Genomic DNA, 27,780 nt, shown 5'->3' with positions numbered 1-27,780 from the left:
GACTGGTACTGCTCTGGGGATGTCAAGAGCTGGGCCACAGAACAGGAGGTAAGTTTGAACATAATGGGCTTGAATCATCCCAAAAACATCTCCTTATCCTTGGTCTGTGGAAAAACTGTCTTCCATGAAACTGGGCCCTGGTGCCAAAAAGATTGGGGACCACTGTTCTAGAGGATTGCTACATTAGTACATATGAGGTCTGTCCTGAAAAAGTCTAGCTACTGTTAATATATTGAGAATGGTTTGCACAACGTCAAGGTAACCTAGCAGCCGAAGAGAGTGGACTGGAATGCGCATGTATGAACAGTGAGGACTTCGCTGTGCTGTCAGTGGGGGCAGCAGATGCGGTTGAGTGAGCATGTGTATTGTGTGGTCACCACATCCAAAATGACTGAGCCAGTAGACTGATGAATCTGTATGAAATTTTGTATTAAGCTTGAACATTCCTCCATGGAAACTATTCAGACGATTCAGAAGACCACAGCTATGGGCCCACTCATGCATCATGTCTCATGCAGAGGTTCTGGCAAAATATCAAGTCACCCAGGTGACTCAGCCCCTACAGCCCAGATTTGGCATCCTGCAACTTGTGGCTTTTCCCAAAACTAAAATCACCTTTGAAAGGGAAGAGATTTCAGACCATCAATGAGATGCTGGAAAATATGACAGGACAGCTGATGGCAACTGGGAGAAATGTGTGAGGTCCCAAGGTGCCTACTTTGAAGGGGACTGACGTGTCACTGTCCTACATACAATGTTTCTTGTATCTTCTTTGATAAATGTCTCTATTTTTCATATTACATTGCTGGATACTTTCTGGACAGACCTCATCATACGTAGCTCAAAATTCACCAAGCTGTACACTTAAAATCTTACGTACCTCAATAAAAGTTAATATTTTAAGAATCCTTTCAAATTAATGTTTGAAATTTTAATCGCTCAAAATACTGAAAATGGAATTTAGGAAAATAAAAACATAAACTTTAGTTAATTTAAATTATATTTAGCAAACAAAGTACATATTCCATCAAATTCCTAAAGCAGCACAGATGAAAATTTTTAATTTGCACAAAATCTTATTAGGATAAAGTCTTGTTTTTTCTTCAATACATATTCTAACTACAATCTCAATGTTATATCAAGTCAAATTAACCATGCCCATAATCTAATCCACATTACCCTCAAAACCAGATGCACTGAAGTATAGCAGGTCCACAAATAATGTTTTATTATAACATTGATGAGATGCCACAGGAACATGACTCTTGTAGATTAAGTAGCCTACGGTAAAACTGGTTTTGTGATATATCATCTTGCCTCAAGTTGCAGAACCTAATCAACAATGTTAAGTGAGGAATTATTGTATGTGCACGTAGAAAAGTAGCGTAAAAATAGTGATAGTAATTGTCACCATTATGATGATGTTCCCATTTCTCTAGACTTCACAACCAGCAGATATTTTCTACTTTCCTAAAGATAGCCATCCAGTCATTTATTCAAATATAATTTTACATTGAATGAATGTAAGGAGAACTTCTTCAAGTATTCTCAAAGAACAGAACAGAGAAGGCCCATGCCTCACCCAGTTCAGTTCCTCTACTCCTCAGAATCTTTTCTAGATTAGAAAACACTATTTTTTTAAAATACCATGGTCAAAAGTATGAAAAAGGCATTCTGGAGTAAAAAAAATTTTTAACTAGTGGTTCAACAAAGTACAGTGATTTTTTAAAAATAGCATTACTTCGATATACCTTTAACATTCTAATATTTAATATACTGAACTGGTAAGAAAAGGCCTGGAAGTTTTCTTAAATCTTTAGACAGGCAAATCTTTTATCAAGAATGAGCATTAACATAATTTCAAATCCCTAACATATTTTTGGTAGGCACTTTGAAATTATCCTTGATACTTTTCTCAGCCCTTTGTTCCTCATGTAGACATTCAGTAATGTTTTTCTTTTTCAGTCCATGGTCACAGCGCTTTACAGCTCCAAATTTCCCACTGTCTATTTAATTAAACCCAGCACTAATCAAGGTTCACTCACTTCTTTTACAAAGAAAATAACAATAACAAAAATCCACAACACGCAACAAACAACTAAAGGAAAAAAACACTAGAAAGTGAATCTTACTTTTATGGATGATCAACTTTTCCAGTTTTCTTTTAGCAGCTGCTCTTTCCACAATTTTCTGATCAATAGTGTTTGCTGTAACAAGACGATATACAACAACTGGCTTCGTCTGACCTATTCTATGACATCTATCCTGGGCCTGAAGATCAGACTGGGGGTTCTTAAAGTAAAAAAGAAAAATAACATTTAACAACATATGGTTAAAATTATTTAAACTTACACTAAGTGTGGGTAAAGTCAACATCCATGAGTAATTCAGAGGTGTCCAACATTTTGGCATCTCTGGGTCACATTGGAAGAAGAGTTGTCTTGGGCCACACATTAAATATATTGCAACAAGTAATTGCCGCCGCCCCCCCACACTTCCTAATGCTTAAAGTAAATTTATGATTTTGTGTTGGGCTGCATGTTGGACAACTCAAACAGTTCCTTTAACTCAATTTAAACTTCTAGAGTGGCTTTACTGATAGAACACTTTTCAAGTCTTAACACACAGGACACCTGAAAAATTATTTTTACTTATAATGGATACCTTTTCAAAAGAAATAAATGAAACTGCAAAGCATATAATGAAAGATTTTAAAAATCCAGAATGTAGGATCATCAGCATATTATTATACTGGCAACTTACCCAATCACTATCATAAATAATAACTGTATCTGCTGCAGTCAAATTAATGCCCAGGCCACCAGCTCGTGTACTCACTAAGAAGATAAACACATCTGGATCTGTGTTGAAGTTGTGCATCTAAAAGCAAAAAGAACATTAGCACGGGAATTAAGAATCAAACTTTCTGTCTGGAACATGGATTGGTTACTGCATGTAGAGTAGCTATCTTATTAGCATGTGTTTACCAGGAAAGAAAGGGGAGGTCAGTGGTAGGCCAAGGTTTATAGATATAACTAGCAGTCTTCAAACTTGATATGAGTTCTTCAGTATCCATAGGACTTTTGATGTGAGGTAGGTAAATACTGAAAACTCCAGAAGCCATAAAAGTTGAAAAAGACCAATTTTCTGAAAAGAGATAAAAGTGCCAAAGACTCACCTGCGATAATACAAAAAATTATAAACATGCCTATTTCTCAGGTTCTGGCAAAAATCCAGGGGCCCTAGGACATGCTGTATCATTATGACCTTAAGAGAGACTTGAGCTGTTGAAGCTCAGGCCAGTCATACAAGTGCCCCATGCCTCTCTGACTGACATTCAGTAAAAAACCCTACACACCAAGGTTCAGGTAAGCTTCCCTCATTTGCTTCCCATGCGTTATTACAAATTGTTGTTGGGATGAATAAGTGCTGTCCGTCTGACTCCCCTGGAAACTCACATCTAGTTTCTCCTGGACTTTACCCATCTAATTTTTCTCTTACCCAATTTTAATTTGTATCATTTCATTGTAATCAACTATAACCATAACAGATAAAGAGGCTTGAACCAAATACACTGAGATTATTTTTATATACAACTATTAAAGATGTACCCAAGGGAGGCCAAATCAATCATTCAGGTCTACAAAACAATTACGTTAATAAAACATCTGCTCATGTTAACTTCATTTATTTTCCAAGCACCTATTTTAAGATCTTAACTTTGTTTTTAAAAAAACTCACATCACAAGGCAAGTTTAAGAGAGATTACCAAATATTAGAAAACAGTATTAGGAAATATTATAAAAATACTAGGAAAAAAAGAATCTAGGCCATCCTCCCCCCAAAAGTGGTGATAAATCCCGCCCCCCCGCCCCGCCCAAGTAGTTTGCTAGGAGATGGAGTCAGCAGGAAATGGGAGTTACTCTGAGGGGGCATGGAGAAAGTTTTTGAGCAGATGGGTAATGGTCTGTATCTTGATAGTTTATGCATCCATTTATATATGTATATATCATGGCCTGGCTGGTGTGGTTCAGTGGATTTAGTGCCAGCCTACGAATCAAGAGTTGCTGGTTCAATTCCCAGTCAGGGTCATGCCTGGGTTGTGGGCCAGTTCCCCAGTGGAGAGGTGCACAAGAGGCAACCAAACATTGATGTTTCTCTCCCTCTTTTCCCCTCTCTCCAAATATATAGATGGAATCTTTAAAACAACAACAAAAACACAACAAACTCAGCCAACGCACTTTTATCCCCTTTGAAATATTAAAAATTACTCCAAAAGACAAAACACACTTAAGTAATTAGTAAGAAGGGTGTGTCATCTGTTAATTTATTTGAAATACACCAAAAGGTGCAATATTGAATAGATACAATGAATTTATGCTGTATCATTGTATACAATAAAAAAGGAATAAAATTCTAATGGCAGGTTCAAGATGGATTTACAGGTGGTTACTGTAAAATTATTTCAACTGCTATTATTGAAATTTTCATTGCTTCTAAAAGGGAGGAAAGAGCCAAAATGGAGAAAAAAAATTCTTGTTATCCTATTATAGTTACTGTTTGTGTAAGTAGGATATTAAGGTTATGCCAAAAGACATACTATATAATTTGAGAAAAATTAAGACTAAATCAAAGCTCTTAGGGTTTTGATCCTGCTATAGGGTTTTAGGTCTTTTGTATTGCTATCAATTTGTAAGTCTATTTAGAATATTATTTGAGAAATCAAGATAACAGTTACAAAAAAAAAAAACTTGTGTATGTGTATGACATAAGTAGTCTTACATTTTCCTCTCTCTCTGAGTAAGACATGGATCCATCAAGTCTGCTAAAGTTGAAATTTCTAAAGTGGCAGTAATCCATCAAAATGTCCAACATTCTTGTCATTTGTGAAAACAGCAGCACCTGAAATTTAAATGTTTTTAGTATCTATACTAATTAATAAAGAATAATTAAATAGTAAAAAAATTCAACCAAAACTACCACCTTGTGACCTCTGGTTTTTAGTTCTGGCAGCATTCGATCCAAAATTAAGAATTTCCCAGAATTTGTTACCAATTCTTCATCAACCTTAAAAGTGGGCAAAGAAAAAAAAAAAAAAAGTCTCGATCATTACTAATAATTTGGCTTTGCCAAAATAAAAACCATGTGACTAGTTCAATTTTCAATGACAAATAAATCCTTATAAAATTATACTCTAAAAGTATAATTTTTTAAAAAGTATGACCTTGTTATTTGTGTATTTTATCTTTTTATTAGAAGATCATTCTTCCTCTAAGAAAGGCATACTATAGAATTTAAAACATACGGTTTTACAAAAACAAAATTCAATTTAAGTTCAACCTTAAGCTGTCCTCCCACCCCTTCCCAAAAGCTTTGTGTAAGAGAATAAGGTCAAACTTACTGTACATATGTTGAGGTTTATCCTTTATAACCAAGTATATTTTCCAGAAAATTATGTATGAAAATCCCTGCTAGACTCTCCGTAGATATTAAAGAAAATGTAGGAGTTTATAAGCAACGCAGCATTGAAGATTAAGAAATTATTCACCTTCTGGGGAATATCAATCACCTTGTTAGAATATCTTCTTCCGTACTCGAATGAAAAACTATAGAGCAGTGTTTGTCAAATATGGGCAATTTTGCCCACCATTCCCAGGATGTGTTTGGCAATGTCTGCAGGCATTTTAGGCTGTCACCACTGGGGGAGGGAGATGCTGTTGGCATCTAGTGCCTAAAGGTAGGAATGCTGCTAAATGGCCTACAATCATTAGGACAGCATCTCCTAGACAAAAAAATACACCAGCCCCAACTGTCGTTATTCCCAGGAGTGAGAAACCCTGCTGTGAACTACTATGAAACAGGGGTATTGAGGACTCCTTAGAATTGATTTCTTTTATTACTATGCTATTTTTCCACCAGCTGTCAAAGAAAGCAGTTTCATTTAATCTGAAAGCCTGCAACTTAATACCAACTTTTTAGTTTTCTTCTGTGGCTTTGTTGAGATGTAAATGAACAACCAGAATGGCTCTGACAAACTGAATGCCAACTAAAAGGAATACTGAAAAGGTTGGCAACTAAAGATGTCTCTAAAGTAGAAAGTGGAAACAGTGGAAATTAACTGAGTTACTAAAAAATTATATTTCTAATTTTTTCCAATAAGGAAAGCAACACTTTCCCCTAACATAAAAATGGATATACACAAAGTAGGGTATAATATTTTTATGTATAAAATGTTAAGATAAAAAAAAGAACAGCAATTTTGTCTTTCACACAAATCAGAACACTGCATTCATTATTAAATGGTATTTACCTTAAACTCTTGTGTGACTGGGTCTATAGGATACTCAATCAAATATGGATGGTTACAGCATTTACGAAGTAGCATCATTATATTCTGCAGCTTCAGATTAACTTCAGAATCTACAGGAATATTCACTTCCACAACAGGTCTACCAAAAATATATAATCCATGAATACAAGAAATATAAAAAAATACCACAGTTTAAAAGATATCTTACTTCTTGGGAGAGGAAGAGGGGGGAGGAGGGAGAGAGGAAGAGGGGGGACAGAAATGTAGACTGGTTGCCTTCTTGTACATGCCCCAACCGTGAATTGTACCCACAAACTGGTATGTGTCCTGACTAGGAATAAAACCCTGTGACCTTTTGGTCAATGGGACAATGCTCCAACCAACTGAGTCACACCAGCCAGGGCAAGGATAACTTTATTTTTAAACTCACACCTTTCTCGGTCTAGCTCTGGCTGTATCTGACTGATCAATTTTTCCAATTCATTAGGGGAATCATCCACTTCACTGTAATTTATTAACTTTCTAGTTCGTCGTTTTGGTCGTCCAGTTGAACTTAGCTGAACTGTTTCTTTCTAAAAGAGAACAAATGAAAGGAATATGTTTAAAAAGTGATACCCTTAAATTCTAAATACATACAAAGTAGGGTATATTTTTATGTATGTTTTAAGATTAAAAAAAAATTGTCTTTCATCATCAACTTCAGTAATTTCCAAAGACACAAAATCAAGGAAATAAGACTCCACATATCTGCATTACACAGCATAGTTCTTTGGATTGGTATAATCTTGCAAAGTAATTCCTCACAACTGGCAAATACTCTAAGTTTCTAAAGCTACAAAAAAAACCCCAACAAAATCTGGACATTTAAGCAAAATTTAAAGTTCTCTTCATCTTTAGTTATAAAATCATCACATTCTACTTTAATCTGTAAAATATGGTAGGTGACTACAGAAGGTATTTATTTAAAATATTCTATCAGAATTTTTGACTGTCAATAACATCCTGTAAAGGGATTGTTTCTGGGACTGGTCTAGTTGGCAAGCCCTTAGTATACTGTGTGTCTGTTCAAATCAAAATTCTTAACTAGCATTCCAGATGACTATAAAGATATTAATGCATGAGCCATCACTTAAATTTTAGTAGGGCCACAGCATTAGTAGCCTTAATGCCTTTTACTCCCATTAGAAGTTCACCCTCGAAATCGTGAAAACAGATGAGCCACAAGACTGAAATCAACCGTGAAATTTTCTATGCCGTCATTTACAATATATTTTAAATCCACACCCTACCTCACTGGATCCAAACATGTTTGCAATTGTACGGTTCACAATGGCTGTATAAAAGATCTCTTGTTTCTTTGAAAGTGGTGCATAAACAACTACTTCTCGTTTAGGAGGAACTTCAAGAGCAACATCAGATTTCAGTCTTCTCAGTAAGAAAGGTGTTAGAATCTAAAATTTAAACATGAATAACCATGTGAATTTTGTACATTCCTATGGTTTAAAGAAGACTCTCCCCACAGGTCCCTTTCCCTTCACCTTTTTTCCTATGTAAATATTATTAAGTCTCAAAAGGTGAGATAAAATGTCTCCTTGAAATTTTCCCTGACCAGATCACCACATGACAAACCACAGCTCTGAAAGCAATGTTTTGGATTAGTAGAAAACCAATGAATCAACCAATCAACCAACCCAGAGATGTGGACATGAAAACCTTTTATACATTATAAAACTTTAGGTTTAAAATTACACTTTCATTTAGCTATGTGACTTCATAATTTATAAAACAAAGAAGCAATATATATTATTAAGTTGCTTAGGTCTTTAGAAAAAATACCCCAGAAATAAGGGGTCAATAAGAGATTTTACAAGAGAAAGAGAACATTACCAATAGTATTTTTAAAAAGTATCTGTAGACATCAGCTCAGAAACAAATATACCTAAAAGAAATTATTCAGAAAGAAAGAGGAAAAGATATGGTAGGGTACATATGATTTGGTATATTATTTTTACTTTTCATTTCTATACTGCTTCAGATTTTTATTATAAATATGTATAAGCTTTAAAGTGAAATATTATAAGGATTTTGAATGAAACTGTCAAAATAATTAAGGTTTTCAGGCCCACATAAATGTATCAGTAACCATTAGTGGTCAAATGAATATACACTAAAAGGGTAAAATTTCAAAAAGCACTTCAATTCTGCTGTAAAGCCATGTGACCTCTGGGGTTGGGGATATATATTAAATTTGGAAGGACTTTCATTTTTCAAATTCTACTACAAAAAGCTGAATAGTTGATCTCTAGGCTTCCTTTTTCTATTCTGAGTCTACAGTAAGCAAAATAAGAAAAAAAGCCAAAACCTGGTGCAGCATATGCAATACATTCTGTTCTCTTTCTTTAGCAATAATATCTTCAGCAGTTTCAGAAAGACTAGTGATATCAAACCAAGATTCAAAGCTGTAAGAGAAATGATTACAAGTTGTAAGCTATCACATAAATAAATCATAGTAACATGTTTTATATTTTTAATTTCATATTAACTTGAATATGAAAAAGCAGACTTCTTATTGAGTATAGAGAAAAAGGAAGGGAAAAAGAGAAAAACAATGATTTGTTGTTCCACGTCTTTATGTATTCACCGGTTGACTCTTGTATGTGCCCTGACCAGTGATCAAACTTGCAACTTTGACGTATTGGGACGATACTCTAACTGAGCTACCCAGCAAGAACAGAAGCAGATATTTTGTTAAGGGAACATTTGTTTTTCTGATTTATACATTAACATAATCTTACAACTATATGAAAAGCAAATAAACATTAAGGGACTTTTTTGTTTGTTTTTTAAAAGGCAGACTGCCACATGCAGCACCTCATTTGGATGAGTCTGGAGTCTGGGAAGCTTGACTACCCTATGTTTTCCTACAAATGGACCTTAAGAGCTTGTTTGGAGGTTCTAGCAGGGGAGTGCAGCCACTGCCATAGCTGCAACTGAAAAACATTTCTCCTCTACTAGTGACTGTCGCTCTCTTCTTCAACCTAGCACACAGCTTCAAGAGGAATACACAAGGTGTGGTGAGGGACAAAAGGACACATGTAGCCTGTAATCAACCCTGGTGATCAATGGAGTGACAGGTGCCACAGCCAGATAGCCTTCACATCCTAAGGTACATATTATATGAAACAGTTTAATGAAAGAAGAGAAATGAAAACTATGTTTGAAATCCAAGCTGATATAAATATGTCTAGATATAAATATGACCTGCTGCAACTCATGGTTCTAAAATTCAACATATATAATGATACCTACTATATAGCCTCAGTCATTCACAATGTAAGAAAAACTACCAAAAGGAGCAAATAAATATAAGAATGCCTTATAGTCTATACTAAGTAACACTATATTGTCAGATAAATGCAATTAGGATAAATACCACTAATATTTATGTGCAGTAGTTAGACCAGATAGTCCCAAACTTTAAGTGCCTGAAGCCCATTGTTATAAATTCAGATTTTTATCTTGTATCTCAATGTTTTAACTCAGTAGGATGCGTAGGACCTGGAAATGTTCTTCACAAATGTTCCCTACTAACAGATAGCCTAGTCTTAGGCCAACATTTGGTAACCAGAGGTGAAAATTTTACTCTCAAAATAAAACATTGTTATTTTCCCATATTAAATTACCTTTCTTCTTTCACTGATGCCAAAATAAATCAATTAATTTGGTCTCCTGATTTGATATTTCCATCTTAATTATTTTTAACTTCTGTTCAGATCATTTTCTCTTCCATTCTGAACATACTATTTTCTGAAAACCATTTTTATTTTTTGTTTCTCATAATATAAGCTAAGATTCAAATAGTTCATAGAATAAAAAGCACTAGGCTGAAACTGAGGGACTTTGGTTTTACTACTGGCTCTGGCATTAACTTGCTATTTTTTAATAACTTTATGCCAGGGGTTCCTTATATGTGAGATAATGGATATATTTAACTGCTTTCCCCTGAACTGTTTTGTGACCATAAGATGAGTCAAACTATCTGAATATGTTTCATGAATTTAACCAAATTAAGAGCCTTATAAAAATATTTTAGTATTTTAAAATATTTTAATTGTTCTCAATTCAACAGTTTTCCTTTAATTAATCAATGCAAATAAAAAGCTCTTCAAGCATTTTATTTATTTGCTCACACATAATTTGTGCCAAGAGTGGAATATGTAGGGAAAGAGAGAATTGGTGAAAGGTCTAAACTTCCAGTTATAATAAAATAGGTAACAGGAATGTGATTGATGACTACTAACAACACTCGTAGAAGATACATAGGAAAGTTGTTGAGATAACTAAACCGATTGTGGTAGTCATATCACGATATATGTAAATCAAACCATCATGCTGGATGCACACCTTAAACTTTTACTGGGGAGCATGTCAATTATTTTGCAATAGAGCTGGGGGGAAAACAGTATAAAGGAGGAAAAATACCACAAAGAACTTGCCAAAAAGCTATTATTTTAATTCAGTTACCTAGAAGAAAGAACATTGATTCTGAGGCTAGGGAAACAGAAAGAGTTAAAATAACCGGCTTACCTACCTTTTCAAGTCATCAAATACATCTGGCAACAAAAAGTTTAGCAATGACCAAAGTTCTGATAAATTGTTTTGCAAGGGAGTCCCAGTTAAAAGAAGTTTGTTATCCGCATTGAATCGTTTTAATTCCCTGATTAGACGACATTTCATGTTCTTGATCCGGTGTCCTTCATCTACTATTAAGTATTTCCAAAAGCAATGCTGGAAAAGGAATTTAGGGAAAAAAATTTTAAATAGTATCTCACAATTTTTCCTACAAACAATTCTGAAAATATAACCTCTTTATTAGAGATGAATTTTCAATTTTATCAAATGGCATTTCTGTATCTATTGAAATGATCATGTTCTCCTTTGATTTAATAAAAGGGTAATTTCCTAAACTAATGCATACTTGTGTTCCTGAAACAGACCTCATTTGGCCATGAACTAATAATTAAAACCTCCCTCCCATTATATATTTAAGATCACTCCATTCACATTCTTTAGTCAAAGCAGTCTGTAGTTTTCCATTCTAATGCACTGTCAAATGTGCTTACTGTTACACTAGAAACTAAAAAAGAACTGAAAGTTTTGATTAGTTCCATATGCTCTGAGAAACATAACAATTTTCTTTCTGAGGCCTACACCTGAGACTGACAACTGTTACTGACATGAAAATGTTAATGCTACAGATCCATAAATCTAAAATAAGTTGTCTTCAAATGGCCTATTCTTATTTGACTAAAATTAAATGGATAAGCAAGTCCTAACAATTTAAACCACATGTGAGAGACATGCAATGTATTCACCGATTAGGTCTAGACCTGACAGATTCTAACACATTTAAAATGACACTATGGACCTCCATGGTGTGGCTCAGTGGGTTGGGCATCGACCAACAAACCTAAAGTCACAGTTTCAGTTCCTGGTCAGGGCACATGCCTGGGTTGTAAGTCAGGTCTCTGGTTGGGAGCTTGCAAGAAGCAAAAGATCAATGTTTCTATAGCTCATCAATGTTTCCCTCTCTCTTTGTCCCTCCCTTTCCCTCTCTCTAAAAAATAAATAAAATCTTAAACAAACAAACAAACCCCTTCAGTTTCTAAAGGAATATACACACTGAAATTACTTCCATCAGAAAAAAATTAAATACTCTGATTTATGGATTACAAAGAATCCAAGGAAGACCAATCATACCTGTAACGCATTTCGGTCTCTCATGGCTATTTCAAATGAAGTGATTACCACAGGATGAATCTGCAGTGTTCCTTTCCGTTTGTGAATATTCTTTACCAATTTTCGACGGTCCTGCTGGGTCCCATGATATAACATAGTGGGAATCTGAAAGAGTTTATATTGGTTTATATCAAAGATTTAGAACTGAATATGAATATAAAAATTTGGAAAGTGTTAACAATCATTTCAGAAAGAAAAAAACTTAATCTGAGCTCTATTTCTCTGTAACAAGCCAATCAATTCTAATGGATTATTTGACTACTATGGGAGAACTAAAAAGCCGTAACAAATCAAGTGTAAGACACGGTAGGTAGCAACGCTACTTCTGAAATATGCTTCTCACAAGGCAAGAATGTGGCTATGACAACAGATAAATATGGAAGGAAAACACCTTCTATATTTATAATAAGATTAAACAGAATTAAAGAGTAAGTTCTACCTAGGGCTGTCTCAGGTGAATCAAATTATCCAATACACTAAAAATCATCCAGAGATATTTTTGGCAACATGTCTAAGATTACTAAAGCCTACTCTTTTTTATAAACTTAATGTACGTCATAATGAAATTGAAAGGTAAGTCAAATAGGATGTAGTGTTTACACAGAAATTATATAATTATAATAAGGGACATATAATTTAAACAATAAATATTTAAAACGATATATTCTTAACAAAAGGAAATATGTCTTACTTCTGGTGTAAATCTTTGGAATTCAGCCATCCAATTAGGAAGTGTAGACAACGGGCCACAAACAAGAAAAGGTCCAGGTACTCCTCTCTGAATCATCAATGCAATTGTAGCAATGCACTGAACTGTCTTTCCCAGTCCCATTTCATCTGCTAAAATGCCATTAATTCCATTTTCCCAAAGCATCTGGACAAAATAACATACATTGTCCTTAAATCTGATACAAACACCTACTGAATAGCAATTATTCATTTTTTTACCTAAAGATAATTATGATGAGACTGACAGAGTCCCACTATAAATTATAACAACACTTGTGGGAAAGAGGTTATCAAAGCCATAAAAGTATTGGTAGCCTTGAGTAAGATAATTTTCACTTTAAAAAATTTACTCTGGGTATATAAATCAGAAAATAAGTATTTACACACAAATGTTTTTACATATAATAGTGAAATATGGAACGTGAGTTGTGTTACTCCATATAAAGTTTATTATATAGAAATGAACCAATATCTTGTTATGACAATTGAGAATTCATTACCCTAAGCCATTCCATGCCTTCTACTTGGTACCAACGCATCACACCTCCTGTAAAGAGTTTTGGTTGCTGAAAGGGTACTGGCTGTCCATTGTATTTCCGAACTGGGTCAAAGAAGAATTTAGTATTCTGCCTAACTGTTTGTGACAACCTATCTTTAATTATACTATTTGAGTCTTTGTTTTTCTGAAGATCTTCTACACAGAGATTAGAAGAGGAGCTTTCATCCTATAAAGAAAAGAGTTTCATTAGAAGTTTGATACATAATGCTGATACCCTCTACTTAAAAAAAAGTAACTGTTAATCAACGTTTGTCCAGTGCCATAAGCATTCAATATGTAGAAATAAACTCTTATGTTGAATAAAACCCTAGAGACAGTTACCTCCATTCCCCACAAATACAAAGCCATTTAGGGAAAAAAGGAGAAACTTCTGAAAATAACCCTTACGAATTGCAGACGCACACTTTTGAAATGGCTTTTACAATTATACTTCCTTTCCAAACCTTTAAGTGCTACCCAAGAATTTACTGAACTATTTTCTTAATAATTTTATTCACCCACAGCAAATACAATTGATAATGTCTGTAAAAGAAGAAAAATTTTTTCTTTCAAGGAACACAGAAACATTCACTTCCAAGTAAGTAATTACTTTCATTTCAGGGAAAGGGGCAAAGTAAGCAAAGCTTTAACATTCACTATATCATACTCAAGAGTGTAAATTTATCTGTGATACTCAGCACCAACTTACAACCAATGAAAGATTTTACTGGTTGGTGACCTCCACAACTCCATTTTAAGAATGTGAAAACAACAGGAAAATAGAGACAAATGTATTTGAACAATTTAAAAAAAAATCCATGTTTAAAATGCAATGATATAAAAAAAAGTGAAAATGAGAAGTCAATTCATAGAAAAAAATCTTATAAACGCTAAGACTTATAAATGATGCCTTATTCAACTGAACTGAAAAGGCAAACAGGTCCTTTTCTTAAAGACTAAGAAATAGGATAACTGGTGAGAAAAAAGTATACTGGTAATTGAAAAGAGGGTAATGATCAGGGAAGCAAATGTAACTCTTAAATTTAATATCTATTTTTAAGTGTCTTACCTCATTCTCCTTTTTATTTTTTTTAGCCACAGACAAAATTTCCTAGGAAATTGAGAAAACAAAAAACAAAATTACAATGTGGTTCATTCATGTATTTAACAGACACTTTTACTGCTTTGGTTGTATGCCAACAAATGGAAAATAAGGCTCACAAGATAATTAAAATAGAACTTGAACTGGAAGATCTCAAGTAGAGTTTGGCCTAGAGTACCTTACAAAATTCTTACTTAGTTAGCAACCCATGAAAATTGGGATAATTATTCCTGAATTTTCCATTTAAAAAATCTGAACAGACTAGGTCCAAATTCAGACATGGCCCATCGTTCTCCAGCATAGATGTTGGCAAACTACATCCTGTGGACCAACTCCAGCTGGCAACCTGTTTTTATAAATAAAGTTTAATTAAAACAAAGTCAGACTCATCTGTTTACTGTGTGTGCGCGGGTGCATCTGTTTTCAGACTACAACAGCCAAATTCAAGGTTGAATAGTTACCCACAAAACTACTTAAAGCCAAAAACACTTACTATCTGGTCCTTCACAAAAAAAGTTCTCCAAACTCCAAATCATGTTGTGGCTACTCCTATTTTTCAAGAATTGACTCCCAAAAGTATTATAATCCCAACTCCAGCCCACTTTAGGCCTCTGTGGATTGATACCTGAATTTCGAATCCTGAGCAAGAGGCAAAGACAATTAAATTGAAAATACAGAATAAAAATATTCTGTCTTTGAAGTTCCTACTAGATGATGCTAAGGATGTAGAGTCAAGCAAAACCTGAGTAGAGTGTCACCTGGTGGCTTAGGTATAGACAGTCTCTACCTTTCCTTACTGATTCATCTTACCCACTTAGGACAAAGTTTGCTCAAAGCAAATATGCCACAAACATTTGGTGAATTCAATTAACAACTGTGTGACTGGCTGAATTTCAAGAAATTTCATTAATAATGTTTTTCAACTTCAGACTAAAAGTGTTCTATAATCAACTGAGTGGGTCCTGACCACTATTTTCAAAAGGGGGTGGGGGGTGTGGGCAGGCAGGAATATCTTTAAAGACAAGAACTACGTGAAATTTAAAAGTTTAGACACTTTCTTAAGATCTGAAAAATGTGAATTTCTGAATTTCAGGTAAAAGAACAATTCCCTAGGCAATAAAGTTAGAATTTTTTAAATATAAGAATGTGATGCATTAAAATGTTTAAGGAACATTTAAGGTTTGCCATAATTGAAGATGCTATTTAATTAATTTCTATTATGAGGTAACAAGTGAGAAGGTTAAAAATAGATCTGGTTTTAGAAATGAGTATATGATCTCAGTTCCCTACAGGTCTTCAATAAGGGTCTAGAATAAAGTTCTCACAATTTTGAGGTTTCAAGAAACTAATTTCTGATTAGGCCAAGCTCATGTCCCTTTAACAAACAGGAAGATGATACTATCTTCTTCCCTCAGACCCTTAACAGGCTGAAAAGCCAAGCTGACAGCCACATTCATTCGGCTTAAATGTAGTTTAAAACCCACATGAAGCTTTTACTCAACATCGACTTAATGTGCCCTTCCCCCTTTATTTTTACCTCTTTTGACATGACCTCTGAAATATTGTATGATTCATCGTCTCTTCCTCTTTTCTTTTTCGTAACTATAAAAAAATATCATTTTACTTTTTAATTGCAATTAATATAAAAATGTAAACATATATTCTTCAAAACCAGAACAAGTAAATTTACCTGGGTTCTCCTCACTTGCATCAATGGAACTTTTACCCTATAGAACAAGGATTTAGAATATTATTTTTCTAAGGACTGCTATGGTATTACATATTACAGTAAACTAATTAAGTATGTAACCTTTTCCTGTACTTCCCTACCATGCTTGTTTGTAACCGTAGCCCTCTACTTTTCCCCAAAGGTTCTTCTTTACTATATTTTTTTAATTTTACAACAGAAATTTCAAACATATACATCTTCTGTATGTTTATGCTGAAGTTATTCAATCAGTATGGTATATAAGGAATACTGATTTTCAATAAAATTAAAAGTTAAATACAATTCAACAAAGAAGTAAAAGAATACTGACTAAAAAAAATTAGTGAAAGGAAAATGTGTTTAAAGACAGTTTGAAACAGGTTGGAAAAGAAGACTAAAAATAGATAGACCTAGCTTGTGTGGCTCAGTGGACTGGGTGCCAGCCTGAGAACCAAAGGGTCGCCAGTTCCACGCCCAGTCAGGGCACAGGCCAGGATAGAGAGCCAGGTCCCCTGTTAGGGGCACACGAAAGGCAACCACATATTAATGTTTCTCTCCCTCTCTGTCTTCCTCCTTTCCCCTCGCTCTAAAAATAAATAAATAAAATCTAAAAAAAAAACCCCAAAACAGCATGTATGAGAAATGAACAAGAAATAAAGTAAATTAAATAATGATATAAAAAGTTAGAGGATTAAAAATGAAAATACCAATAGGGACTGGTGAGATGAAGTAGGCAGAATTTAATGGTCGTTAGCTTTAGAACAAAGTGGTGAAAAAAACCTAAAACCTTAGCTAGAAAAAGGTGAAGGATGAATTAAATCAATAGGCTGAAATGTAAGGAATAAATGGTCAAGCCAGTAAAATTATAAGTAAACCAAAGTAAGTCCTGGAAATCAACTGAGTCAAATTGTATCAGTTTTTAAAAACTACTTTTTTTTTTTTGCAACATTATCAACTATGTACATTAACACCACCACTAACCACACTAAGAATCAAAAAACCAGACTTATAGATACACAACCTGTTTTCCTGGCATTTTGTTGTTTCCTAATAAAAGCAGTTTAGTACAGGAGCTAAGTAAGTGCTGAGTCTGAAACTAATCCTGGCATTATTACTTGTTACATTTGTAACCTTCAGTGAATTACAATCAATTGTCACTTAGAAGTTATATTCTATAAAGTCACTGAGAATGATGAATTGGTTGACAAGAAATCACTACCTCTACAAAAAATACAAGTTTAGGTTCCTGCCAGGCTCTGGTCATCTGTTCACCAGCTGATGAAATACTTAAATTAACCCTGTTGCCCTCACCAGTGTGGCTCAGTTGGTTGGGGCGTAGTCCCATACACCAAAAAGGTTGGGAGTTTGATTCCTGGTCAAGGTACACACCTAGTCTACAGGAAGCACCCGATCAATGTCTCTCTCTTTCTCTCTTACTAAATCAATAGACATATTTTTAAAAATTAAAAAAAAAGAAATACTTAACTCTGTCTTACATGTGTTGCCATTTTATATTCTTTAACATTTAAACTGACTAACATTGAACTCAAGACCAATAGTACTCTAACTCCTAAAGGAAGCTTTTCTAACACACATACTTTCTCCATTAGACACAACAGAAACAGAGTCTTCTTGCATTAGAAATACGAGAAAACACTTCAGTACAATATGGCTAAGGGTCATTTTAAACAGTAAAATTAACAAAAACCACAGAATTAAATAGACCACAAAAGGACACCTGTTTATAGTGTGACTGCTTAAATAAGGCCATCACATTTCCATCAACTTCAGCTGAGAATGTGTGTGGTTAGGAGACTCAAATTTTGGAAGTTCTGCACAAGCAACTGTGAATGTCCATTAAAACACTAATAGTGATTTGGGGGTTACAAATAAATTTTAGACAGGATGCTAATTTTCAAATACAGAATCCTGCAAATGAGGATGGACTATACTTTATCTCCTTGTATCAGCTTCTTTAAACATAGAATGGGGACATTGATAGTATCTCTACCTAAAAGCTGTCTTAAGAATTAAGAAAAAACATTTGAGGCTTAGAATACCCAACTCAGTAACTGTTGATAAATAAAAAATGCTCAATAAATGTTGCCTTTGTTATTCTTCATTTCACTAGCATAACTCTTCTTTATATATTTCCCATCATTATAGTATTAAACAGCCTCATGTTAAAACATACTCTTCAAAGAGATCACATCTAAAATTTGGACTATTTTAAATGAGTGCTCTATCATCTAAAAAGATGACTATCTGCTCTGATTTTGCTCCACTGTTGCGGTTCTGTACAAGTTACAAAATCTAGATCACTCTTATGGCTACAAGTTGATGTGACAAAGCTGAAGGCACAAAGGAGAAAAAAATCATCATTACAGGCTCCAAAAGTACTGGCCATTTATAAAATGCCTTGCCATATAAAACATTGCAGATTTCCCCCAGATAAGTAAAATCTTGCATATCTGAAATATGGTTCACAGAATAAAATGAAAGGGTCATACTTTTTAGAGCCTTCCTTCCCTATCTAAAGTACTGAGAAACAGTTTTACATGCTCCTATACAGTTTGTAACAGACTATCAGATAAAGGTTAAAAGTAAGTATATGATCAATAAAAGAACACAAAAGAATTTCTTCAATATTTAAGGTAACAAATACAACATATTCTAGCTTACTATATATATTACCGTAGTAACTTTGGAAGATTCTTTTCTTCTCTCTAATTTCTCTTTCTTCTTCTGTTCCTGTAATATAAGTTTCCTTAGTTTCACAAACAGAAAAGCAAAATAAAAAACCCTTCTCAAATAACTTATGTTCATACAATGGAATGCTTCTCAGGAATAAAAAGAATGACTTACTGAGTAAACACAACGTAAGTCAATCTTAAAAACACACTAAACTGAAGAAACAAGATGCAAAGGGTATTATTTACCATGATCCCATTTATATGATATTCTAGAAAAAGGAACATTAATCTATAGTGACAAAACAGAATCAACAGTTGCCCATTGAGGCATGAGGATTACTAGACAAGGTAACTTTTGGAAATGATATAAAAATAAAAATGTTCATCTTGATTGTGCTGATGGTCACATAAATCTATACATTGGTTAAAATCATTATACTATAAACTTAAAATGTGTTTTATTGTATGCAATTTCTATCTCAATAAAGCTGGTTTTAAAAAAATGTAAGCTATTAGCTGTAATCAATCACATATACATACCTCTAATTGTTGCTGTTCCATTTTTGTCAATAAAAATTTAGAGTAGATATTGCTTTTTTCAAGCAAATGTTGAAGTCTACGGTACCGAATGTCTACGGACTCCCTATCCCAAGACATGCGAGCCTAATCCAAAGAGAAAACTTCCATAATTATTCATGTTTTCTGACATACATTGATTTTCTACATAAAGTGTAACAAAACTGACTAAACAAATGCTCTATAAAGTTCAATATATTTCACGTAACTAATGAAAACAAATTTTTTTATATTAATTAATTTACTAAAAATACTTTCTTTTCCAAGCCAAAAACTAGAATAGCTGGGCGAGGGGTGGGGGGGGTGATTCTTGGGTTCAAGAGGCAATCTGGTAACATGTAGTTTAGATACCGAAATATTGAAATTTCAGACACTGGACATATGGTTACTGGCATCTACTAAGTTAAAGGTCCCTTATAAAAATATTTGAAATTAAAGTTAGACAGTAAATATTTAATTAAAGTTGGAATTAAGGTTTTAAACAACCAAATGAAAAGAAAAATTATATACCAGTTTTATTTGAAAGAACATCAGAATTTTAAAAAGTCACTAGTGAAACAAGAACATCTGCTTTCAGAATTTTAAAACTGTATTGTCAAAATATTTCAACATGTTCAATCTAGTCATAATTTCCTACAAGCCTTTTCTCTTTCCTCCTGGAGTATTGTGTTCCCTAGAGCTTTTCCCTTATCTTTTATCTTTCTTTTATTTTTCACCTCTGTACAACTTCCAATCACAAAGCTCTGCTTTATTACTTTTAAAATTACTGCATATTACTTTCACAGACCATTTATTGAGTGATTTCTAAGCATCTACAACAGTGGCTTCACAATGATAAAAGTTTAATATTTTAAAAGAATAGTGCAGGACACAAGATAGAAAACATAAAAGCAACAAATAGTATATTTCAGTGGCTCACAAACTTTTTCTGTAAAGGGCCAAAGCTAAATATTTAAATACTGAGCATCATATGGTTCATACTGCAAATACTCAATTCTGCCTTTTTTGCAGAAGAGCAGTCATAAACAGTATGTAAACAAATGGGCATAACTGTGTTCCAATAAAATGATTTAATCAACAAATGCCAGCCAAATCCAGTTCATAATTTGCCAACCCAATATAATCTGCATTCAAAGTAAAGCATTAAGTGGGCTGAAGTGAATCAACTGAGAGTTGTCTTCATCTACTAAAGCCAAATTTATGCAAACTACCATCAATTCCACCCGAGAGTGTGTGTGCGTGCGCGTGAGACTGACCAAAGGTAGCATAATTTGACTTTAATTTGGTGGTTAAAGCTTTACCGTATAAATTAGGTACCATTATATATTGGCTTTTATATATATTCCCTACATATTGTATCATTGCTGTAGCTTTTCTTTCCAAAAAATTATTTTCAATTACAAAAGCAATGACAGTGAGACACCTAAGAATAAAAATAACTAAAGTAATAAAAGCACATTACAGAAAAAAATATTTAAAAACCACCCATAATCCTACCCAAGCAGTTAATCTGTTAACATCTTATCAAACTCTATTTTCAGTTCTTTTAGGTCATCCTTTCTTTTACAATTACTAATATACTACACACTGTGATTACTATAAGGCAGTCAATGAATGGGGAGGATATTATAAATGGGGAGATGAATTTACTTAGGGTTGTATAAAAATGAATTCTTAAGTATTTAACTTGAAATTTGTTTAAAATTTTATTTTGGGCTTAATTTACATATATTTGCTATCTTAAATCCTATTCAAAATAAATTAGTATACATTTTTAAATTAAAGCTTGAAGATGCCATTATGAACAATTTATTATTAATGTAGTTAGAATACTATGCCAATGGTTAACCTTTAAACCCAGTCTTCAGTATTTAAAGTAATTTTGTAGTAGTAAGTCTTACCTACCATTTCTCTTTCTTGACCTAACTTGATTATATTATAGTAGTAAGTTGTAGCTCCATCTTTGGAAAGCACAGAATACCTAGCAGGGAGCACTGTCTTGATGACCAGAGTGATAGTGTATGCCTACAAGGGACATAAATGCCCCACTGTCCACCCCATTATCTCTCCCAACACCAGCCCCAGGTTTTAGAGGTGGGAGGAGAATTATATTTCAGTCTACACTACATAAACTATTTTCTTTTTACTTCTCTCCACTCTTACCTTTCCCCTCCCCCACTTCAGAAAACAATAATGCTACTCTTCAGTATTCTAGACTAACAATGACTTCTTTCTAAAGGAAATGCAGGTGAAGAGCCCAAAAAGTAAGGATAGCACAGGAATGTCAGAGTCATTGTCCAGGCTCTTCACAAACCTTAAAACGACCTAAAGCAAAGTAAATGGTTCTCATTAAGGCTTAAGCTGGCTCTTTCTCTCTTAAGTACTTCTAAATAATATGCCCATAAATACTGTAGTCTCTGAAAAGAAAGGCAATCTTTTGACAATTGAGTATTTTGGCCTCCAAAGACTTGTGGAGACTGTTAGAATTTTCTCCATAATCGCCAAGGAAATAATTTATGAATGTCAAGTGCAAAAATTTTTAAAAATTTTTAATTAATCAGTGCTTGCTTTGGCACCACATATACTAAAATTGGAATGATACAGAGAAAACTGGAATGATACAGAGAAGATTAGAACGGCCTCTGTGCAAAAATGATACACAAATTCATGAGGCGTTCCATATTTTTTTATCTCACCTGTAAGTGGGACCTAATCACAACAAATAAGCAAGAAAAATATAACCAGCAACATTAAAAAAAAAAAAAAAACCAACAGTAACAAGAGGGGAGGAGGTGGGGTTTAACAGGAAAACGAAAGGGAGGGGTCATGTCAAGGAACACGTATAAAGGACCCATGGACAAAAAACCAAAGTGGGGACAGATCGAGGGTGGGAAGCAGGGGTGGGTGGGGCAAGGGAAAGTGGTGGCAGGAAAATGGAGACAAATTCATCTGAATAATTAAAAAAAATTTTTAATCAAATTCTTTCAATACTTACGCAGAAAGACAATCTACTAACAAAAGACCACGGTTTTTAAGAACAAGGTTTTTAGCAAATTACACCCACGTGTTAGGATTAAAACAGGCCATATGCTTTATTCATGGAAGGACTAGAAGTGGACTGAAAATTGCTATTTTAATTGTATAACTGTTAAAAAAGAAAAAAGAAAAACTAAGCTGGCTATACTATATCTATCACTCAACAATAACAATTCCAAAAAATTTTAGGACTAATTGGAAAACATGTGTTCAAAAGCTTAAAATTTCACTGAAAATAGGTCCTTTTGATCCTTAAATATTATACATTTTGACAGATCTTTTTCCATGGTGAAAATATTTCTTCCCTCGTACTAATGCTTTTTGGGAATGTATTTTTATTGTCCTTCACATCTTTTTTCAAATGGTATTTCCTTACCCAAAAACATTCATGGTTATAAAACTAATGATGCACTGAACAAAAAATGAAGGTTTTTATCATTCTTACAACCTCTGAGGTTGACACTATTCCAGACACTTGCCCCAGGATTCCGCCTTTAAAACTCACCCAGTAAGTAGATTTTTTTTTGTAATCTTATATACGTTACGTAATAAATTACAAAATATCTTTTTACCATACTTAGAAATTCAATAAATATTTATTGATTACTAGGTGCAGAGCCTACCAAAACAAAACAGTTAAGTGGTGTGCCCTGAAGAAACAAAGTGAGAAGGTCAAAAAAGCAATGCTAATACTGTATAATAAAGTACTCTGGAAATTCAGAGATTGAGAAAGGTGATTCAAGGTCAACCTCACAATTCTATTAAAATTTGTTAACACCTTGGGTTGGGTGTCAGCGTCATCCCCAAACCAAAAGGTGTTTGATCCCCAGTCAGGGCACATGCAAGAGGTAACTGATCCGTATTTCTCTGCTACAGATGTCTCTCTCAAATTGGTGACTACATCTTCAGGTGAGGAGTTAAAAAAAAAAAAAAAGATAAAATGTTAACATACCTTAAGTGATTATGGCCAACAATGACCATCAGTAATGGAAGAATGTGCATTACTGGCGTGAAAGTATATCATGATGGTTTAAAACTATGATGATTTCTGGAACCTCATGGCCTACATTATAATTTTGGCTCTGCCATTTACTAGCTGTGGAGACCCAGCCCCCATGTTAGTGCTGCCATGTAAGTTTAAGATGAGTTTCCTCATCTGTAAACTGAGGTGAAAAGAGAACCTACTTTATACTAGTAATTAAACTAGTAAGGTTAATTGCCCTGGCTGGTGTGGCTCAGTGTATTGCATGCCCGCCTATAAACCAAAGGGGCGCCAGTTCAATTCCCAGTCTGGGTTGCCTGGGTTGCGGGCCAGGTCCCCCGTGTGGGGCACACAAGAAGCAACCACACACCAATGTTTCTTTGCCTCTCTTTCTCCCTCTCTTCCCCAGTCTAATAATAAATAAAGTCTTTAAAAATAATAATAAATCAAAAAAAAATAAGGGAATCTGGGAGACAACTAAAGCTTAAAAAATATAAAATAAACTAGTATGGTGAATAGTAACCTTGTTTAATAACAATGCCTACTTTATAATAGCTGAAGATTCAATGAGGTGTTAACAATACTAACAAAAGAAGTCTATTGCTGACATAAAATTACAGGGAACCAGCTGATTCATTACTTATCTTTGGAGTGCATTCTTTCCCAATATAAGCAGTTTTGCAATTACAGGGAATTAATTCAATGCTAATGTGTATTTCCTTAGAGGGGTCTAGGGCTAAGGAAAAGAACTCTGGAGACAGGCACAGTTCCAAGAGTTCATCAGTGTGTGACCCCCAACTACCTGAGTTTTTGTTGTAAATAGAGATATCAAAAAGACCTATATTGTCAATATTAGGAGGGCAAAGTGAATTATTACAAGAAAATCACTTATTAGGCAGTAGGTAAAGAGCCGATGGCTAGATGGCATTCCTTTTCTTGCATATGCAGTAATTAAGCAGCAAGGCAGGACTTGATTATGGAAGTGAAATGTATTTCAGAATTGAATTTTCGAAAGGTTATAAACTTCTTTTAGTATCCTCCAGAATAGGGGCTGTGTGCATATAAGCCACAAGTACAGCAACTTATGGAAAAAGGTACACCAGTTTAACCTCAAGAATCTTACTTAGCAGCAACCCAAGAAAACAGAAAAGCAAGCTGATCGCTGAGGTGGAAAACAGCGCTAAAAGAACTATCAACTTTGGAAGAACTTAATAATGGCTAACCAAGCAACTGCAAAGGCTCACTTAAAAAGAGAGACGAGGCCCCTTTACTGGCCAAAGCTCCCTCTCAGAAGCATCAGGCAAAGCACGTGCAAAACTTTCTCAAAGAGAGCATCTGTAAACATACACAGAATGAATACCCAAGCCCGTTTTTAAGTTTATGAAAAAAAACCCGGACTCGTAAACTGAGGAACACACACCACACCCCAGAGGAAGAGGCATCAGGTTACACCACCGGCTTTCAGGACGAGGAACTTGATCCCCAGTTACCTTTTCTAGCATCTTCCGCTCTCGCTCAAGCCCAGCAGCCTCAAGCTGTTCCTCCTCCTCCAGCATGGCTGGGGTAATCACGGCAGGCTCCGGCTGTTCGACCCTCTCCGGAGCCAGGGGCCCTAGGGCGGGAGAAGGCTTCCAAATTGCAGTTTTAAAAAAATATACCAATTTTTTTATACTCAACTCCCACATAAAAACCTTTCTCTCCTTCCCAGATGCATTCGAGGCAAGAGCTTAACACCCACGGAGCCGCCTGCATCACCTCGGAAGAGACACCTCACGTTTTCACAATGTCAACAAGTTGCCTAAACCCCAGTTTACAAATTGGAGAGCTTGGGGAAGTGCAGCTCTCCCATGTAAAACCTCCTATATCATGCTCGCCCTACTCACTCTCCACAGCTTCTAACTCCTCTTTCTCCTCACTCTATGCCCGGGGTCAGGTTTTCCCTCACAGTTCGGCTGCCGCTTCCATGCTGCGGCCCCGTCTGCCCAGGTCGCCGCCGCCCATGCCCAGGAAAAGGTTCTCCTCACTCACCGTCGCTGCTCTTGGGCCGTTGGGCGGGCATGGCTGGATATACACGCCGGTACAAGGTAGCCTCTTCTCAGAACGTGCAACGCCAGCGCGCTACACCCTCACAGCTGCTGCCGGTGCCACCCTTCTGGGCAAGTCCCAGCCAAAGAAAAAAAGCGCGCTTCTCTTTCGCGGGAAAACAAGATCATCTCGCGATACTTCGTGCTCCCCGCCCAGTCCCCGCCCCCGCCCCCCGCCCCCCCCCCCCCCCCCCCCCGGTGGCGCAATATTTGGTTCAGAAAACCCACCTGGGCTATGGTTTGCGTTTAGTTAGACTTCTGTCTTGGGGAAACTAGATTGTGCTGCGTGAGTCAGGATTTAATTGGCTCTGCTACTGGGGAAGTCTGCCTACCACGGAGAGCTCAGTTCTTCAAGTGCTGAATGATACTTTAGTAGCTCTCTTCACAGTTTGCAAGTCACCTGCACACACTGGCTGATGTGGTTAAATTCCGCAAACTGATGATCCTTTTAAGTAGTAAACCGGTATGAGCAGCCAGGTGAGGATGTCAGAAACAAATATTGCCAAGCTCGCCCGCTCTGTAGTTAACATTTTGAGTGAAAATTCCCTGAAACGACCAAGAAAAGAGCTTTTTTGTGGGTGAAATGGCAGAGAAAAATAGTAAATCAAGAATAAGGTAGAGTTCTAGAAAATTGTTTCAGAATAAGGGGGAACTGAATGCAGTGATAAACTGAGTGTTGAAGCCGGTAGAAAAGTAAGATTTATAAGTTCAATATGCCAATAATTAAGAGTGGGTGCAGGGCTTTCTTGTCTCTGGTGGCTTCAGCCTTCCATCCCCTCCCCCCTTTCATGTCTGCAGTGCTTTGAACAGGATCCTGTTTTCCCCTTCCCCCTGCCTCAGAATTTACGGTATGCCTGCCGTGTAACTACCCGTTTCCTTCTTTTCTGACTCCAACAACTTTAGTCATTGAATTTGTACAAAATTTATGGATCTACCATGCACATGTCATAACTATCTTCAGCAAGTTTCATAACAGATTATTTTTATTCCTACCTTATAGTGAAAAAAGCTGACGTTCAAAGAAAAATTGGCTTGCCCAGAAGCCTGCAGTCACTTTGGAATAATACACAAGTCAGACCTAGGTCTTTCAATTCCTCGTTCAATATTTTTAAAAATTTTCATTGAATCTATTGGGATGACATTGGTTAACAAGAGTTTCAAGTGTACAGTTCTATAATACATCATCTGTATATTTTCTTGCGTTCACCATCCAAAGTGAAGTCTCTTTCCCATAATTATTAAGATTAAATGTAGCCTCAATTAATCACTCTTAAATCCTACCTCATTCTAATCAAAGACAATAGCTATCAGTCTCACTTTACATAAGATTTTTGACCTTCATCAAACTATCCTCCAAAATTTCTTCCTCCCTGACTTCTCAAACACTGCTTTGTAGGAGTTTTTCCCTAATGCATTGAAAAAATGTTTCCTTGTTCCTTCTTTTGTATTCAAATGTGGCCCACTTTCCAAAATTTTTCCTCAATCTGTTGTTTTTCTCTATTTACTTTGTTCCTTGTAGCAACTGTTATACAGGCTGTATTGATCAGATCAAGTCTGACAACTTCCCTTCTAATTCATTGGAGAGTGGGAAGATTTGTCCAAATACCCACTGAGATAGAGTTCAAGACAATTTCATCTGATTCTCAAAAGGACAGACATCTCACGTAACATCTGGCCCTACACTTGTCAATGTAAAGTGCACTGATGCATTTCCCAACCTGTTTGCCATGGTTCAGACCTTCAAGTTTTGTTCACTTTTATTTAAGGGCCTACATTTAAATGTCTCCTGTGGGAACTTTTCTAACTGAATAGCAATGAACAAGACAGACAAGGTTCCTGTTGCTATGGAACTTACCTAAATGTGTGTGAGAGGGAGAGGGAGTGAGACATATTTGCAAAATATTGGGTGGCAGTTAAGTTTAACTGGGTACTTACTTGAGACTGAGTAATCAGGTTATATGAGGAAGTGACAGACATTTAAGATGAGAACCAAGTGTCCAGCAGCCAGCTATCACAAGGGAAGAGTAGTCTAAGAATCTACAGATAGTGCAAAGGGACTAAGGCAGAATAAGATTATCTAAAGGCCAGTATGACTGAAGAATTGGCAAGAGTGGCACAGAAAGTCAGAGGTAGACCATCCAGATAAGGCACTGATATTTTCTTCTGAGTAAGATGGTTTAAGTCATTATTTTTCCCTACTCATACTAAATGTCTTCCTCTTCT

The 27,780-nt window shown here is 35.3% G+C and overlaps 1 protein-coding gene and 1 non-coding gene across 2 annotated transcripts in view; one reads left to right on the top strand and one right to left on the bottom strand.

Annotated features, from left to right (window-relative positions):
* Nucleotides 1–25,636, bottom strand: part of HELLS (helicase, lymphoid specific) — a 30,790-nt gene extending 5,154 nt beyond the window's left edge. The window contains exons 1-19 of the mRNA XM_054572881.1: nt 25,502–25,636; nt 24,964–25,085; nt 19,420–19,542; nt 18,881–18,937; nt 16,169–16,205; nt 16,016–16,080; nt 14,446–14,487; nt 13,339–13,563; nt 12,801–12,983; nt 12,071–12,214; nt 10,902–11,098; nt 8,673–8,769; nt 7,600–7,761; nt 6,743–6,882; nt 6,311–6,449; nt 4,984–5,067; nt 4,783–4,902; nt 2,764–2,880; nt 2,133–2,292 (exon numbers count right to left, since the gene is read on the bottom strand). Of these exons, the coding sequence (XP_054428856.1) occupies nt 2,133–2,292; nt 2,764–2,880; nt 4,783–4,902; nt 4,984–5,067; nt 6,311–6,449; nt 6,743–6,882; nt 7,600–7,761; nt 8,673–8,769; nt 10,902–11,098; nt 12,071–12,214; nt 12,801–12,983; nt 13,339–13,563; nt 14,446–14,487; nt 16,016–16,080; nt 16,169–16,205; nt 18,881–18,937; nt 19,420–19,542; nt 24,964–25,085; nt 25,502–25,532 (2,245 nt within the window). The 5' untranslated portion in view covers nt 25,533–25,636. The remainder of the gene's footprint in view (nt 1–2,132; nt 2,293–2,763; nt 2,881–4,782; nt 4,903–4,983; nt 5,068–6,310; nt 6,450–6,742; nt 6,883–7,599; nt 7,762–8,672; nt 8,770–10,901; nt 11,099–12,070; nt 12,215–12,800; nt 12,984–13,338; nt 13,564–14,445; nt 14,488–16,015; nt 16,081–16,168; nt 16,206–18,880; nt 18,938–19,419; nt 19,543–24,963; nt 25,086–25,501) is intronic.
* On the top strand, nt 22,036–22,142 carry LOC129070057 (U6 spliceosomal RNA). Its single transcript, XR_008529075.1, has one exon. It is a non-coding gene; the product is annotated as a U6 spliceosomal RNA (small nuclear RNA).
* Nucleotides 25,637–27,780: the final 2,144 nt, after the last annotated feature.

The sequence above is a fragment of the Pteronotus mesoamericanus genome, unplaced genomic scaffold, assembly GCF_021234165.1.
Source record: "Pteronotus mesoamericanus isolate MK-2021 breed Mesoamerican mustached bat unplaced genomic scaffold, CSHL_Meso_final contig_24, whole genome shotgun sequence".
NCBI classification, from domain to species: Eukaryota; Metazoa; Chordata; class Mammalia; order Chiroptera; family Mormoopidae; genus Pteronotus; species Pteronotus mesoamericanus.
Note: the sequence above shows the minus strand (reverse complement) of the source record. Positions and strands in the feature narration are given on the sequence as shown.